The 16,208-nt window shown below is 39.3% G+C and overlaps 3 protein-coding genes and 1 long non-coding RNA gene across 17 annotated transcripts in view; 2 read left to right on the forward strand and 2 right to left on the reverse strand.

The window, feature by feature from the left end:
* The window catches only part of hipk1a (homeodomain interacting protein kinase 1a), a 19,237-nt gene extending 15,181 nt beyond the window's left edge, over positions 1 to 4,056 (reverse strand). Inside the window, exons 1-2 of one of the 3 annotated variants that reach the window (XM_046056425.1) lie at positions 3,647 to 4,056; positions 1,329 to 1,573 (exon numbers count right to left, since the gene is read on the reverse strand). In XM_046056425.1, coding sequence (XP_045912381.1) covers positions 1,329 to 1,573; positions 3,647 to 3,686 — 285 coding nt within the window. In that variant the 5' untranslated portion in view covers positions 3,687 to 4,056. The remainder of the gene's footprint in view (positions 1 to 1,328; positions 1,574 to 3,646) is intronic. The other 2 variants (XM_046056424.1, XM_046056423.1) reach the window with 2 other exon arrangements.
* The window catches only part of LOC123975176 (basement membrane-specific heparan sulfate proteoglycan core protein-like), a gene marked incomplete at its 3' end in the record, with an annotated part of 647,231 nt that overhangs the window by 300,487 nt on the left and 330,536 nt on the right, over positions 1 to 16,208 (forward strand).
* On the forward strand, positions 3,654 to 7,002 carry LOC123975206. The gene is made up of 2 exons (XR_006825996.1): positions 3,654 to 4,122; positions 6,558 to 7,002. It is a non-coding gene; the product is annotated as an uncharacterized LOC123975206 (long non-coding RNA).
* The window catches only part of acap3a (ArfGAP with coiled-coil, ankyrin repeat and PH domains 3a), a 70,795-nt gene continuing 60,204 nt past the window's right edge, over positions 5,618 to 16,208 (reverse strand). For 3 of the 6 annotated variants that reach the window (XM_046056426.1, XM_046056432.1, XM_046056431.1), the window contains exons 16-25: positions 16,138 to 16,207; positions 15,737 to 15,831; positions 15,380 to 15,597; positions 14,828 to 14,917; positions 14,489 to 14,587; positions 13,861 to 14,087; positions 12,949 to 13,058; positions 12,133 to 12,243; positions 11,961 to 12,022; positions 5,618 to 6,669 (exon numbers count right to left, since the gene is read on the reverse strand). In XM_046056426.1, the coding sequence (XP_045912382.1) occupies positions 6,563 to 6,669; positions 11,961 to 12,022; positions 12,133 to 12,243; positions 12,949 to 13,058; positions 13,861 to 14,087; positions 14,489 to 14,587; positions 14,828 to 14,917; positions 15,380 to 15,597; positions 15,737 to 15,831; positions 16,138 to 16,207 (1,189 nt within the window). In that variant the 3' untranslated portion in view covers positions 5,618 to 6,562. The remainder of the gene's footprint in view (positions 6,670 to 11,960; positions 12,023 to 12,132; positions 12,244 to 12,948; positions 13,059 to 13,860; positions 14,088 to 14,488; positions 14,588 to 14,827; positions 14,918 to 15,379; positions 15,598 to 15,736; positions 15,832 to 16,137; position 16,208) is intronic. The other 3 variants (XM_046056430.1, XM_046056427.1, XM_046056428.1) reach the window with 3 other exon arrangements.

The following is a 16,208-nucleotide window of genomic DNA, read 5'->3' on the forward strand; positions in this document are numbered from 1 at the left end:
CGTCGGATGTCTTCCATAAGGTCAGCAATCTTCTTGTTCGCTTTCTTAAGGAGTGAGCAGTCCTCATGGGGCAGAGTTATCTCGGCTTGCATAGTCACCGGAGCTTTGTTGCGATCAGTAGCGTTGATCGCGTTTTTACGGTCATCTATCTTAAAATCCATGTCGGATGACTAAAATCCTTAACCCACGTAAAACTTAAATAAAGTTAAGTTAAATAAAAGGATATAAAAAAAAATGTAACGAAAAAAGTGGATTAAAACTGGATAAGAGTCCGGTTCAAGACGGAGCTTCCGACAGGTGGCTACAGACGCCAACGCATGCGCAGAGTGCAGATTACGTCAGCAATTACGTCAGAGATCTTGTGACATGACACTAATACTGAAGTGCAAAAACGAAAACAAATATGGACGCCTCCAAACAACCAAAGACCATCAATTTTCAATGTGATGTTGTTATTTTGTCAGTGTACAGTATTTTAATCCTCACAAGACCAACTCTGAAATCACAGCATGGCAATCTTTCCCATCTCTACCATCCTTCCTACAAGACATGAATGTGGCATGATCTTTTTTGTGCCTTATGTTTGTTTACATTTTGTCAGATTTGCACCATTAGTCGTCATGCTGAATTAGCACTGCACCTATGGATGTCCAAACAATTACAGTTTAATGGATGTTAATATAAAGGGAATTGGATGCGAAGGGTTAGAGAATAATCGAGTGGGTAACAACAGGTTGGTGTATGTGGGATTGTGTCAAAATAAACTACGCTGCCCAAGTTTACTGTTATAAAGGAATATGTCATCCCTGGAGTTTTTATTCTTTTTAACACAACACACTCACTTCAATTTGACCTTGCCGAGCATAAGAAGGATGGTTCTTCAAGATTTTAATTGCCACAATCTCGTTTGTGCCCCGCTTCCAGCATTTTGCCACCTGGCCAAAGGTGCCGCGTCCCAGGAACTCGAGCACCTCGTAGCTGTTAGACATCGAGCACAGAATCTCATGCTGGACCAGCTGGTAGTCGCCCTCGCTGTGGGAGTTGCTGCTCTTTGTGGTAGAAGTGGAATGTGCTATGGACTGAGCTGTGGTGGTTCCCCCTCCACCACCAGTGCGGTTTGAGACCACAGGCGCTGAGAGCTCCTCCAGTATCTGGACGCTGTCGCTGCTGTCCACCTCCTCGCTCTTCCGCTTCAAGCTGTACTGCTTGTGATACAGGTCGCACGGCTGGGAGGAGGACTCGGCATCCTTCACACGACGGCTGGAAGAGGAGGACGAAGAGGAGGAGGGAGGTCCACGAAGGCTACCTGTGCTGTCTGCTGCCCGCACCACTGTCTGCTCCCGGGAGCCGGCTGTCGGCGGTTGCACCTGGTTGGAGTTGTACACTGGGTTGAAGTTGGAGCCAGAAGTGGAGGGTGCAGTTCCCTGGGTGGGGCTCTGCTGGTAGTAACCATTATCTCCCAGCTGGTTGGACACATCCCATGTAGGGTTCTCCACTTTGAGCCTCTTTGAACGAGAGTAGGCACTGGAGGACACAGAGGGAGAGGAGAACACCTGGAGCTGCGACGCCATGTCTGTGGATGAGATTAAACAGCAGCAGCAACCGTCAATAGGACATCTAAGACGTTGACACACGTGGAATTAAGAGTTTGTCATTACTGATGATAGAAAACTGGATCTAGACCTGCATCGATTAGTCGATGAACTGATTAGTCAACCATCGTTAAGGTAATTTTTAAGCAAAAACAGTAAAGTAAACTGAATATTTTTAGGTTTTCGACTGACAACACAAGTGATTTGATGATGACAACCTTAGGTAGTACAAAATTGTGATTTTTGACTGTTTTCTGATGTTCTATAGACCAGAAGTTTAATTGATTAATTAAAAAAAATGATCTGCAGATGAAACGATAATAAAAATTATATGAAAAAAAGTTTCTTCCCCCTCTCAGCTTTCAAATTAAATAATCATTACATGGCTGAAGAAGTTCCGTTTAGCCCAGATGGAATTCATTGTGTGATAGATTGCTGCAGATTACAATAATAAAGGATTACACTGGCGATATTCTGTATTTTGGTATTATGGTATTACAAATTCCATTAAAAGACTAAAACCAACAATGTGTTAGTCGATCTCTCAGTATATTTACTTCTCTAGCCTGTGTGTGGATCTCAGTCCTAAGCCATTTCGTTCCTTTTAAGGATGTAAATAGGGTTGAGTATTGTTTCGATTTTATCGATTCTGATTCTACTTATCAAATCCGGTTCTTATCGAATCTCGGTTCTGATTCGAACCATTTCACCACAAATTTTTTTCACTGTTCTGTGACATTCATCCACTTTCTCCTTGCTCATCTTCCCCTTCATAGTTAAAGTGAAAGGAGTTTCTGTACTATAGGGTTGTCTCTGCGGACTAGCATCTAAGAAAAATATATATTGGAATAATTTGTAGACATCAATCGTTTACTTTCAGTATAAAAAGTGAATGTCAGCTGTGTTTTTGTACCGGAGCGTAAAGTGTTGCTACTGTTAGCATTAGTTGTTTCTGGGGCGTTTTTGTAGCTGGGAGACCGCAGCACATTGAAAATGGTGCATTCCTTCAGATTCACACTGTAGTAGATGCTTCGTCATGTTAGAGGTGCTCCTCCCTTGCCCAAAATCTCAGGAAATATAGGAGTTGCATTTCGCTGCTAAGCCAAACTTTTGAGCCAAACCAGTACCAGTTCCCAATACTCTACCTAAGATGTAAATCTTTAAAAGACTTCCAAATTAATAATATATAAATATGCGCTAGGCACTGTAGTATTTATCACTTCTATTTTGTCAAATTAGTAGAGCTATCCCACAATCTTTCCATGTACCCCCTGACAACTTCAGAAATACTCTGTGGTTGGAGTTGGGAATCACTGATCTGGTGAGTATTTACAGCAGTAGGTTGGTGTGTGCGATTGTATCAAAATAAACTACAGTGCCCACGTTTATTATCATGAAGGAAATTTCACCTAGTGCAACAATGTGGGCCATTGAAGTTTTTTAAAAATACTTTCCTGTCAACAAAGGCCGTCCATGGCACAGAGGAATAAGGTATGGACTGACAGAGAGCTGCAACTAAAGATTCATCACATTTTTACAATTAATCTTTTGATCTAAAACATCAGAACATAGTGAAAAAACACCCACCATTGTGACATCTCACTGCTTGATTTGTCTGACCAACAAACCAAAATATATAAGTTTACAACGATAGGAAAGAGAAAAACAGAAACTCCTCACACAGAATGGATGTTTTGTAAAGACAGAAACAATTGATTATCAAAATAGTTGCCAATAAATTTTTCTTTAATCAACTCGTCAATTAATTGTTTAATCAACTGACTTAGTTGTTCCAGCTCTAGACTAATGATAATAAAATAATATAATACCACCAGACTTATCAGACAACATAATCAACTTGTGACATTTTACTGATATGTGTGCTCCCACCAGCCCTGTCTACCTATGGTGGCTATGCCCCACCTAGATCACACACTGGGGTCAGGGTTTGGGGTTTTGGCCCCTGCCCCTTCAAGGGTCTGTGCACGCCATTGCGATAAATGTAGCTGCTGTCTGACAGTACCTTAGCGTTACCTAATCATGAATGACAATACCTGAATTTGATGACTGAACACACCGTCGCCGATCTGTCATTTAAGGCCTCCCCATCCTCTCGCCGGGCTCTGTGTGGTGCTGCAGCGGCGGATCAGCTCAGCTGCTAGCTGCCCGCTGGAGCTCTCTCACCGTAGCAGGATGGATGAGGGCTAAGCTAACAGCTAGCTAGCTGGCCACAAGCATCCGAGTCATGTCTGACTCGAATCCGCAGTCACATCGCGTTTCAAGCTAACGAAATATGCATAATGTGACTGGAAGTGTCAGATATCATCATAACGAGCACTGTCGCCTCGACAGAGCTCCATCACCACCAGATCATCACGGACTGTCTGCTCGGCGTACTTCCTACCCTGCCGACGTAAAGTCGAGACGTGACCGGACGTGACAGACGTCAACGGCGCCGCTGATCGTTGGTCGCCATGGATGAATACAGAGAACCGCAGTGATGGAGCCAAACATCGTCTTCGTGGTTTCAGTATGTTGCACCACCGTATATATATTTTTACAAATTAGAATCGATAATATCTGCAGCTGAAGTAACCAGCAAGTAACTTCAAGTAGGGTGCTTGTAATTTACTGCAGTATTTCTTTACACTAACGTTACACTTTACACAGTTACTTTAAAACTTCTAACTTAACTACATTTAAGAGGGAAAGTTGTAGCAACTCGTGACTCCACTAACGTTACATTTATTTATTAAGCAGGTGTAATTATTAGTACTATTTATGTTTATATTAAGATTTTATAATATACAATAAATTGATTAAATCAGTGATTCCCAACTTTGTTGGCTTGTGAGCCCTTACAAAAAGGCTGTATCTAGTTTGGGCCCCTTTGCCACGTTTCAGATGTGTTTCCCCCTCTAAACCTCTCAGATGGTTTCATTTGAATAACTGTGAAGACTGCAAACATTAGAGAAATGTCCAAAGATATGAATGCAAATTTGTCCAGCTGAACTTTTTCTTCTCTCCTCCCCCAATAATCATCTCACAAACCCACATATTTTTGTTGTGACCCTTTAGAGAAGGCTCCACCCCTAAGTTGGGAACCACTGCCCTAAACTGGAGCTTATATAAAGTAGTTAAAACTACTGTAACTCCACCTTGACCAGCTACAGTAAAATGCTACATGCACACTCATGCACATGAAAAATATAAAAATAAAATAATAATAATAATAATAGTACATCAATCAGTAGGGCCATTTTCTGCAGCTTTACTTTTACTTTACTCAAGTAAAGGTTTAAATGCAAGACTTGTGAGTATGTTTACACTGAGGTTGTGGTACTTCTTCCTCCACTGGATACAACTCAAGCTGTAATGCACACCTACCAGAAAATAATACAAAATAACATCTGTAACAGTTGTTCAGTAACAGTTGTTTTAATTAAGATCATCCTGAGCACGGCAATATCAGCAGTAAATGTAAATGCTCTGTATTTGTATAGCCTTTCTAGTCTTTGCCAGTCACTCAAAGCGCTTTTTACACTACATCACATTCACCATACACACACATACACTGAGCCTAAGTGCTGAAACAGACACTAACATTCACACACATTCATACACCGGTGGAATAGCCACCAGGGTCAATTCGGGGTTCAGTGTCTTGCCCAAGGACACTTCGACATGCAGCCTGGAGGAACCGGGGATTGAACCGCCAAATTTTAAATTAGATTTTAAAGTGTTTTCAACATTTTTAACTTCTCATGGCTTCTTTTGTATTTGAGTCAACAATCATTCCCACCAGAAAGTTTATGTATGAACTTTATGTATGTTGGTAAAAACACAAAGACTTTATGTCAACTTTCATCCAACAGTCCAAAGTACAGTTTTTTTTAAATTCACCATTCTCACATTTCAACACAAGAGGGCGGTGTTGTTGTAGCTACATGTTGTGCTGTAGATGTATGTGGCTGGTTGCTTTCAACAGGTTAGTCAGACTCAACAGAGATCTCTTGCTGCACGTGTGTAAACACAGTCAATGTTTATTTTCATCCATCATTCATCAGTATTTCTGTTCATTCAGATATATTAGCATTTTTGCTTCTACAGCATCTATACAGTATCATAAAAACTGCATTTCATAGTGGTGCTTGCAAAGTACATTTAAACAAAAAATAGACTACACCAGCATAGTCGCTGCAAAACAAAAACACATTTCATAACAAAATTAACTGCTCAACAAAAGAAATAACTTCAAGATGTTGGATTGTTGATGATGATTACTAATGTTGACATGACTCTTTATCCATAAAACATAGCTGAATTCAAGTTTTAAGTATGAAGAACAATATATGTGAGAAAATGCATGCATCATAAACTCAAAAAAATGTATTTATGTAAAGTACTGATGAAAGTCCTTCAATGAATCAAACATGTTGATCTGAATAATGAAACTGATGTAGCAAACACATGATTTATACAATTAAAATAAAAATAAACAAGAAAAATAAACAAAACAAGTGCTTGGTATTTTATCCAAAGTTTCATCTAACAATATACAAAAGCAATGCTCTATTTATAAATGCATTTATAAATGCAAGAGGAAAAGACCAGCAAATCCTCATTTCAAAATAAAAGGTTGATCTAAGAACAGCACAAGACTCTTGAAGTTATAATGTAGCTAAACACTGAATGACGAGCAACAGCTTCTCAAAATTGCAATGATTTCTTCACTTTAATCCACTTTAAAGGTGGTTTTATTCATTTCTCTGTGGAATAACACTGGCGGGGTAACTTATGATTGTGAAAATATGATCCCATTTCTATTAGGTTTCTCTATGTCTATTTCATGCTCAAGATCACTTGTGATGTTGAACTGAAGTGACCCCTAATTGTGACTTTGTATGGAAAGTGGCTGTTGCACTTTTCAAGTATGTGATTTTGTTTCTCTCCCGACACTTGAAGGAGGACTACCTGAAGGAGTGTCGGAAGTGCACACTCCTTCGTTTCAGCTTCTCCGGGTTGTGGGATGCCATGTGGGAAAATTCTCGGAAGATGTCAAGGTATGTGGCGTCTCCTGATGAAGAAAGCAACGGGAAATGTAGCATGAAAATGATGCACTTTAACTAAGACCTGATCAAAACATCTTTTATATGCAAGTTATGAATACAAGCCAAGTGAGGCAAACTGAAAGCAGAGGAGGCCTGGGTAAGAAAAAAGCCTCATGAATGGAAGGGGGAAAACAGGCGGAGGCACCATCAACCTTCGCTCTTTCAATTCCCCAAATTCTGAGCCTTTACTTTTCTTGTGGCCATGGTAACTGCTGAATCCACAGGCGTAACAAAAGCATTTGAACCCTTTTGTGTCCCATGAGTGCTCCCAGGCTTGGCTAATTAAAAAGGCGAATGCACATTCCTGGTTTTCCATGTTTACGTATGTGTGAGAAAGAGAAGAAGGCAGAGAGATCACTGAGTACAAGCCTTAATAGTAGATATGGCTTCTTGGTGACACTTTATTTTAACTTCCCATATAGACCTTATAAGCAGTAGAGAAATGAACAATTAATGCATGGTTTATAACACACTATAACACATTACAATGTAGTCGTAAGCAGATATAAGGATATTTTTAAGAATTTATGAATGTATTTGTCAACAACTATAATGGCTGCTGTGGATCATCTGTAACAGGTGTACAGTAGTGGAAAGCCAGATACCACTGCACTGTATTTTACTACAATTTTGAGGTGCTTTTACTTGAGTATTTCCATTTTTGCAACTTTATACTGCCGCTCCACTAAATTTCAGAGGGGAAACACTGTACTTTTTAATTCACTACATTTATCTGATACCTATAGCAACTTATTTAGGTTTGCAAGAAAAGCAGACTGATGATTAATTTCTTGATTAATAAATTAATTGTTTTGCCTATAAAATGTCAGAAAATTGTGAAAAATGCCCTTAAAAATTCACCGCACCGTTAAATGTCTTGTTTTGTTTGACCAACAGTCTAAACCCCTTAAATATTCAGTTTAGTATCATGTATGACAAAGAAAAGCATGCTTTTCTTTACATATTCAATAAATATACTATATTTATATACTATACACTGTTTCTCAGGTCAAGAATAAACCTTCAAGCTTGACATGTCTTCATGAGTTTTAAACTGTGTATAAACAGTTAAAAACACACTGCGGATTTGTTCATGTGTAATCATATTTCATTATAGATGATTGCAGTTTTGTTGAACTGTGTTATCAATTATTTATAAACTCTTTTTACACCAGTTATGGATGCTTAATAGGACCTGTTATAATTGTTAAATACGTTCATAAACACATAAAATAAATGTTCTTTTCTGCTTTCAACCACCTCCTAGTGTGTTAATTAATATACTGCTTATAAATGCTAAAAAGTGGGTTAAAGTTAAATATTATAACTAAAGATTATAATGACTCTTCAGCCTCAACTGAGAGAAATATTAATTTGAAACTCAAATTTTAAAGTTACTCCTTGCATATTCAAACACGTTTCATTCACATTCATTTTCTAGTTTACCCAATAAATGTTACTTTGTCATGCTGTGAAAATCAGAGATATTACCATAAATCCACAATTAGTGCACCAGCGGCATGTGAAGGTAGAAGTTTGTTAGTGCTGTTAGATGTAGTAAAAAGAAGTCAAAGCAAGCAAAGAAGCCAAGGGAGAGGTCAGCTTTTAGTCACATCTTCCATTTATTTTCAGTACCATTTTAGAAGACTCTGGGAGGAGTTATTGAACAGAAAAACGTAGTAACCAAACATAGGGAGCAGCCTTAGCAGTGTTAATATACACAGGAACTGTATATTCAGAGACACGTGTTCTCTTACAATATTTAAAGAAATTGTACAGATAATAGTCAGAGGCAGGAAAAATACAAGAAAGTTTAAAAATTGCATGTTAGAAGCAAGCAGTTAAAGTGTTAATAGTTTTTAGTTTATATACACAACAGTCAACTTGTTGAACTACTGACTGATACACTGTAGACACATCGTACTGTACAACACGTAATCCTTCAATGGCTTGATGCAACTCATTGTTTGATCAGTGATGACATCATTCATCTAGTAAAGTCGGCTTCCTGTTAACTTCTGTAAAGGTGGTGTGTAGCTCCCACGGCTATCACACTACTGCACTAAATAAGAAAAGGCTGGATTTAGTGTTTTTCAAAGTGCTTTTAATCTATCCCTGACAAGCAGGAAAGGAAAGGAGTATATGTATGAGCTGCCATCGTTGTTCCTACCGCGTCCTTTAAAAATCATTTCACTGCTAAAGGGCCTGTATGTGACCTGGCAAACTCAAGTTAGGGACTGTATGAAAATTATTATTGGGGTCAGAATAGGGGACTATTTTTTTGTTTAAATTTTTTGCTGAAGGGAAAGTGGTCTGACTTTCTTTTAATTAATTTAATAATTTCAACGGAATGACCATAATCAGTGGATTCACTTGCGAGGGAGTAGTGCATATGTACAATTTTTGTTTTTTCTTTAGTTCAACTTTGGTGAACTAAATCTTGGATATTCACGCTAACCAATTGCAAGATCACTTTAACATGCATATAAAAGAAAATGGAAAAAACACTTGCTGGCTCTCTGAAAGACTCTGTGTCTGTCTAAGGTATTTGGTTTGAACTAAACCCCCACAGCATCTGTCAAAGACAAGCAACATCTTTGGGTAAATATTTTTTCTTTAGGCTGATTTTGCCTCTGTTAATGTTAACGGTCAGTCTAAAACGAGGCTGTTCAATACTTTAACAAACAGCTGTGTCCAGCACCAGATCACTGCCATTTACTGTGAGCTACCAAGGGAGTCAAACAAAAAGCACTTGTCAGACCAAACATCATTTCAGAGCATAAATGGGATCATTAAATAAAATTATGGGCAGCGGCCAGACTGCCATCTTCATTGTCATCGAGCGTTTTGCACTAACATCATCCAGCCAATAGAAGACGGTGGGAAAGGGGTGTTTAGTCTTTTTGCATCCATTTCTGTCATTCCATGCACTGTTGTCATGATTTGGCAGTATATAATATGGATATCAACATTATTCAACAACACTACATGTCAAATATTCACATACACTGGGCACAAAGGTAAACAAAAGCAACAGGGATTAGGAAGACCTGGGTAACAGCCACCCATGCACTATAAACAAAGAACAAATCTAATGTAGGCCTAGTCATCGTGATACAGTAATAACAATAAACAAACACTGTATATACAGTAATACATGTTAGTTTAGTGTGATTTATCAAAAATCTTCCACTACAGATAGTATTGGAGAAATACTCCAAGTGATTCCATTTTATGAAACTGTGGACTATTGGTTTTTTTCCCCTCATATTGAGAATATAATACTGATGTTTCTTGTGTGTGTCTGTATGTATTTGTGTGCTCAGCAAAATAAAATCTAACAAAATATATCCAGCTTAAAAAAATACCATCTGCATTGTTGTCAAACATAATACAAAAAATACAGATTATCTGTACTGAAATAATCATTGCACTATTGCTCTGGACGTTTTGTCATAGATAACAACAAAAAGCATTCAAACCTATCCCGATTTTTTTTTTTAAATGAAGGTACAACTACAGGAGAGCAAAAACAAATTTCAAATCACTGTTGAAAAAAGTGCATAATTCCGCTTTTGATTAAACGTAAAAAGCTTCGCTTGATCGATCTCTCAGCCAATACAGAGAAATTATACCGATTCTTCTTCGTCACAGTTATCGCAGCCTCACAGTTACCCCTTGTGACTGTCACAGCGTAAATACAAGAGCTCCAACACCATTTTATCACACAGGCCCTCAGATTATTAAAAAAGCACAGTCAGCTCAGACTTCATTGGCCATGAACAGGCTGAATTGGCTGCACCACTCTGTACAGACAGTTTGGCATTATTCCCCGACTTATCTGCGCTACATACAGTGTTATGTAGTGGGTGGAGCTACTTCTGGAAGTTTTTGTCCCCCAGCTCTCTATTCCCATTTCAGATTGGTCTTTAAAGGATAATGAAAAAAAGGATCCTCAATCTTACTTAAAATAGAAACACAGGACTTTTCGGGATAATGTGGCTGCTCTATAGGTTTATGCTATGACCACCAGTTTTTGTTTCTGAAAAAATCATGTTTTGTCTGTCCAGTTCGTATGGCACACTTCTCCAAATACTACAGTACTCATGAGCGTTGGCTGCTGTTACTGTGGAGAAGAATCCAGCTAAAGGCACAAGCCAGATTTATTTTAAATTCAATACTTGGTTGTGGCAGATGGGAACAAAAGACGCCGCCATAGTTACTGAATTAATTCAAAACTGACTCAGAAATACCCAGAAAGTGGATGTGTTTGAGTTGCAAATTGTAAAATATGCTTTCTTAACAGCACAAACTTTAGCTTCTGCCAGCATGTAACAGAACTTTAATCTCTATGATTGGATGTTTCTTTCTGAAATGCACCATGGGAGTTGTAGTTAACTTCAACCCTAAGTTTTAATGTACACAGGCTTGTACCTTTAGCAGATATTTGTAATGCAGTTTTTAATCCAAGCCATAGTAGTGCTCAAACCGTGAGTCACACACCATTGTCTTGGGGAATGAAATGGGACTTTAACTTCCAGAACCAGGGGTATCTGAAATAGCTCCTCCAAACACGAAACCACAATAACAAGTCACTCACATGATGAAATTAAACGAAAGCATTGTTGGGACAAATGAGCTTTGGCAGGTCTTTGGTTCAGAGCACCCTGTACCCTCTAAAACCTCCAAATAAAAAGGGGAAAATAGTTCCTGAATACACTGCTGATGACTTCATTGGTGGTCTATTGCTTGTCAATAGTGCTGCTGAATAATCTTTGACATCTAAAAAAGTGGCTAACCCTTTCCTGGCAGTGATTCCTCAAATCTGCTGTGATTGGACTGATGAGCATCTGACTTGGCTAATTTCCAGTGAATTTTATGGCAACCGTCTGGCAAAGTGCATTGGTCAAATCTGACATCCTTAATGAAGTTAATACTGAGTTCTTGCGTTATCCTGAGCGAGGAGTTGACTGCTGTTGTTTAAAGTCAGCAGACTGTGCTGGGGAGAGGAACACTCAAATTATTCTGATATATCTGATGTAGAGAAGAAGTTAATCTGGTGGTGAAAAGTCCCTTTTAGTAAAAACAAGTGTCTCTCTCAGTCAGTCATTTGTCTACTGGCACCCCCTGCACTGGTTTTACGCTGTAGTTTAACCTGACTGGACTTGACTCTAGCACTCTGCTATATTGAGACAGATAAACTCCTGAATGCATTTCTTATACTGTTGCTCAGTGGGACTGCTGATTGGGTATTGACCTGGCTGTCCAAAGGGTCCCTCTGACTCCCGCATCTCGTCATTCATCCTGGCCAGACGCAGCCTGAAGGGAAAGAAGGAAGAACAAAAGAGAAGAGGAGCAGATTGTTAAAATAACATCAAGACTGGAGAATAAAAAAACTTTATGTAAAGTATGTATATAAAGTAACATACAGTGTGACTATATCAGCATTTGCTTGCTGTACAGCTATACTCAAAGGGTCTTGACCATCCTCATCACCGTCATTCTGAGTAGCTCCCCTTTTTAGGAATAAACACACCTGCCTGAAAATACCAGAGAAATGGAGATCAATCACATCAAACGCACATTCAAACAGACCGTCATTTTCAAAGGTCGAGTCTACCTACGTCTAACTCAGTGACGTGAACGAAAACTTCATTCTTACTTTTTACTGCAAAGTTTGCTTGTACAAGTGCTCCAGGTTGCATTCACCAAACTCTCTTGAATGCACAAACTGGTTGTAAATCACTCGTTTCAGCCTGATGAATGTCATCTGTTCATGAGGATGTGCACGTCTTAGAGATTTGATCATTAACATATTCGACACCCCTAAAATTGCCATACAAGATGGCAGATGTTCAGTCCTGTTTCATTTTTTTAATTTTAGCAGAGTAAGCAGACAAATTTCACACTGCAGAATTTCAAATCTTGTTATGTCGGGTATCAGCTGGTAAAAAGATAACACGTTTCGTGGTGTCAGAAGTCATATCAAAGGAACCAAAACAATTAGAAAATATGAAATGTAAGCTCCAGCTGCCAACAATGTGTCATCAGAGCGCAGACATAAAGAGGGACATTAAGATAAGACGCTAAAAAACTATTACAGGAGTCACCCTGCATGAGGCCCGTTGTGCTGGACATACTGAGCATCACTTCAACAAAGCGTTTTTCATTTAAATGAAAGTTGTGGTTACAAATGCTACAAATGCAGCAAGAGGTAAACAGATTCTTTGTGCCTTATGACTCACCCTGTGTGTCCCAGATATGTGGCATGATGCAGGGGGCCCCTCCCTCTTGCGTCTCTTTGGTTGACGTCAGCGGCATTCTGGAGCAGGAACTCGCAGGCGATCAATGAACCCTAAAATAAAGTGACAACACCAGTTTGCTTGGAACTAACAAGGACATATTGCTATTGATTTTTGGAGTAAAATGGATATTCACACATTCCCAGCTGCTGACGTGACTTCTGTCACCAGAGCCATTTCTGGTCATTTTGAAGGAAAATTATATTTGCAGAGTCAATACTTTATTGATATTTTTGTAATTCTTAGACTAATTCAACTTTCTGCTTTGTGTCAACTCATCATCAACACAGTATGTCAAATAGTGCCCTGTCATGAGTCTTATCATGATTTTAATCATATCAGGATAAGATAACGAACTTAGGAAATCTGGTTATTTATATGTGTACAATTCCAAAATTGGTCAGTTTTTACTGAGTTGCAGGTCTTGTATGGTTGTCCTGGCCACGTTTTATTGTCCATTATTGATTTTATTAAATTTTGCAGTGTCGATCACCTGTTGTGGCAGCTAGGCCTTGACTCTCTTCAACCTTAGCATGAACACAATACTAAAATTTTTATCAATAGCAGCACTTTGTGTGTTTCACCTACAAAATGTCACTGAAACAGATGCAAAATAACTATTTTCTGCTTGCATCACTCACTAACGCAGACTATCATCAACGAAAAACCCCTGGCTGCTGTTTCTGTGTTTTGTGGCTTAGCGAATTTTACTCTCTCACACTTTAAAGGTATCATTAATTTAAGTGCTCATGACTAAAAGACTTTTTTCTCTTCATCGTCTTCTTTAACTGAGCTGCACAGATATGACGCTTTCTATATGACTAACTCCTGGTACTGCTGAGTCCACTGACTCACCCCAATCACAGCCTGTATGAGGGGCGTCTTTCCTTCGTCCTCATCGTTGACCAAATTGACATCTGCCCCGTGGGCTAGTGCTTCAGCCATGACAGGCAGGTTGCGGGCTTTTGAGGCTTTGTATAGCAGCGCTCCGGGATGAAGGTCCCTCATGTCCTCCAGGTCTGATGTCTCTGGCTCAGCCTCCAGCTCAGCTTCGCCACTCGAGTCCTCCGACACCTCACACTCTGAGGACAGAGTAAAGAGTACTAATGTAACAGAAGTACAGGATGAACGTCTATTACAAGCAAGATGCTCGATCTACCTTGCCTGCTGAAAGGATGTAAAAAGCTGTCTGCATGCCTTTCCCTTGAAACATTTACATACACACTCTGCCAAATTTCATGATGTTTGGAGTCCTTTTCTTAAATTCTTAGATAAATGTGAACACGGAGAAGCTTTGGAAACTTGAAAGTGATACATCACAAGGTAACGCCTCTGTAACTCCAACGTCTACTATACAATGCTATCTTGTCCAATACATGTTGTGACCCTGTTTGTATTCTGTGTTTTTTGGTACTTGCATTTTATGCCCACAGTGCATAATATCCAATAGACCATCTGTTACACGTTCCTCCACTGGACTCACCCTCTGTGACACTGTCCACCACTGAGCCAAACACCAGGATGTCTGTACTGCCATCTGTGCTGCCTCCCAACCCGCTGTCACTGCTTAGGCCTGCCGGACCGGGAGACGCCAGAAAATGGACACATTAGTTACCACTGTCTCTTTCTGGCTGATCAGTATTGTGCAAGCGCAAACAAAACAGTCTTGTAGAAAACAAGATTAAAGCATCTGATCACCCAATCTGGGTAAGAAATTACAATTAAAGGCTTGAGAATTTGAGATTTTCCTTGCAGTGGCCTGTGAACAGTGAATACATTGCCAGTTTTTTGGAATAGACTGTCAAAATAAAAAGTTGCTTACTTCGAGGCCCAGATCCCGTGTCAAAGTAGGAGAAGAGAGAGTCCAGTTCATCGGGACAAAACAGGGAGTCTCTTCTGAACTTAGCAGCTGCTGTGTGACAAACATAGGTAAAAGTAACAGATGAAAACACTAAGGAAAAGTATTTTGTCTGATTTATGAGACTCCATTTGTTGGACCATTACTGTATGTAGACATAGCCCCAGTTTGTGCCTCTCATGTATTAACATTACATTCAAGTCACAGCACTAAGAATCCAATTTACCTAAAAAATAATTAATAATCACCTCATGCAGTTTGAAGCACTGAAGTACTCCTGTACCCACAACTATGCTTCACAGTTTGAAAAGATCTTATCCATACCAATATAACAATACAATTAAAACATTTGGTTCATGTTATAAATATGTGACTAAAATGTAATTGTAACACATTAGAGGCTCGAACGAAAAGCCTAAAGGTTCAAGCCCAGTTTACTTAAAAACAACACTTAACTAGAAAGCTCCATTCTGTACAGACATTACAGTAAGTCCAGACAGAGATCAATTAAAGTACCTGCGGAGAGTGTGGAAGGGGAGGTGCTTCCAGGCTCTTGTCGGTATCTTCGGCGTGTTTTAGGAACCGTGGTAGCGCTGTTATGTCTCCGACATTTCTTCACGCTCCACCGCCGCTCCGACTTCCTCTCTCCGTTGATGAGTATCTCTGTGGAGCCCAGCCTTTTCAGGAATTTCTTCTCTACATACTTTGCCTTAATCCAAGCCTCCTTCTCCTGCCTACAAGGGACCACACTATATATTACAGACATGTCGTGTTCAAAGATAAGATATTTAAGTAATGCACAAGATCATGTTTACATAGTTTTGTTTCCTGTTTTATATATTATTATGAGCTATATATTTTATGAATTCCTACCTTGAACTGGATGGTAATGGTTTCTTTAGACCTTGTTCTTGATATGAGCCTTCATAGATGTGGTTGATGACACTGTTTCCAAGCTCACACATTAACTACAAAGCAAAGACAAAAAAACGTGACATATAGGGTCTCCGTACTAAGACTGAACTTAAAGGAATAAGCTTATTCTCTTATTTGTTATGTCACTCTCATATCCAGGACCCAGAAGGTGGTGAGTTGAGCTTAGCATAAAGACTAGAAACAGGGGGAAAAGCTAGCCTGGCTCTGTGCAAAAACAGTCTCCTGGTTGTAGCTTCATAGTTATATAAGACAATTTCCCAAAATGCTACTCGGCTGCCAACTCAACAATAATAAATGTGTCATTGTACTGCTTAGGACGCTACTGAGATAAACTGTACCTTTAATAATTCTGGTTCCCATGAGTCCAGTGTGAGTGAGCGAACCTTCGAACAGTGAACTCCGAGACTCC

Source organism: Micropterus dolomieu, linkage group LG08 (genome assembly GCF_021292245.1).
Source record: "Micropterus dolomieu isolate WLL.071019.BEF.003 ecotype Adirondacks linkage group LG08, ASM2129224v1, whole genome shotgun sequence".
In the NCBI taxonomy this organism is placed as follows: Eukaryota; Metazoa; Chordata; class Actinopteri; order Centrarchiformes; family Centrarchidae; genus Micropterus; species Micropterus dolomieu.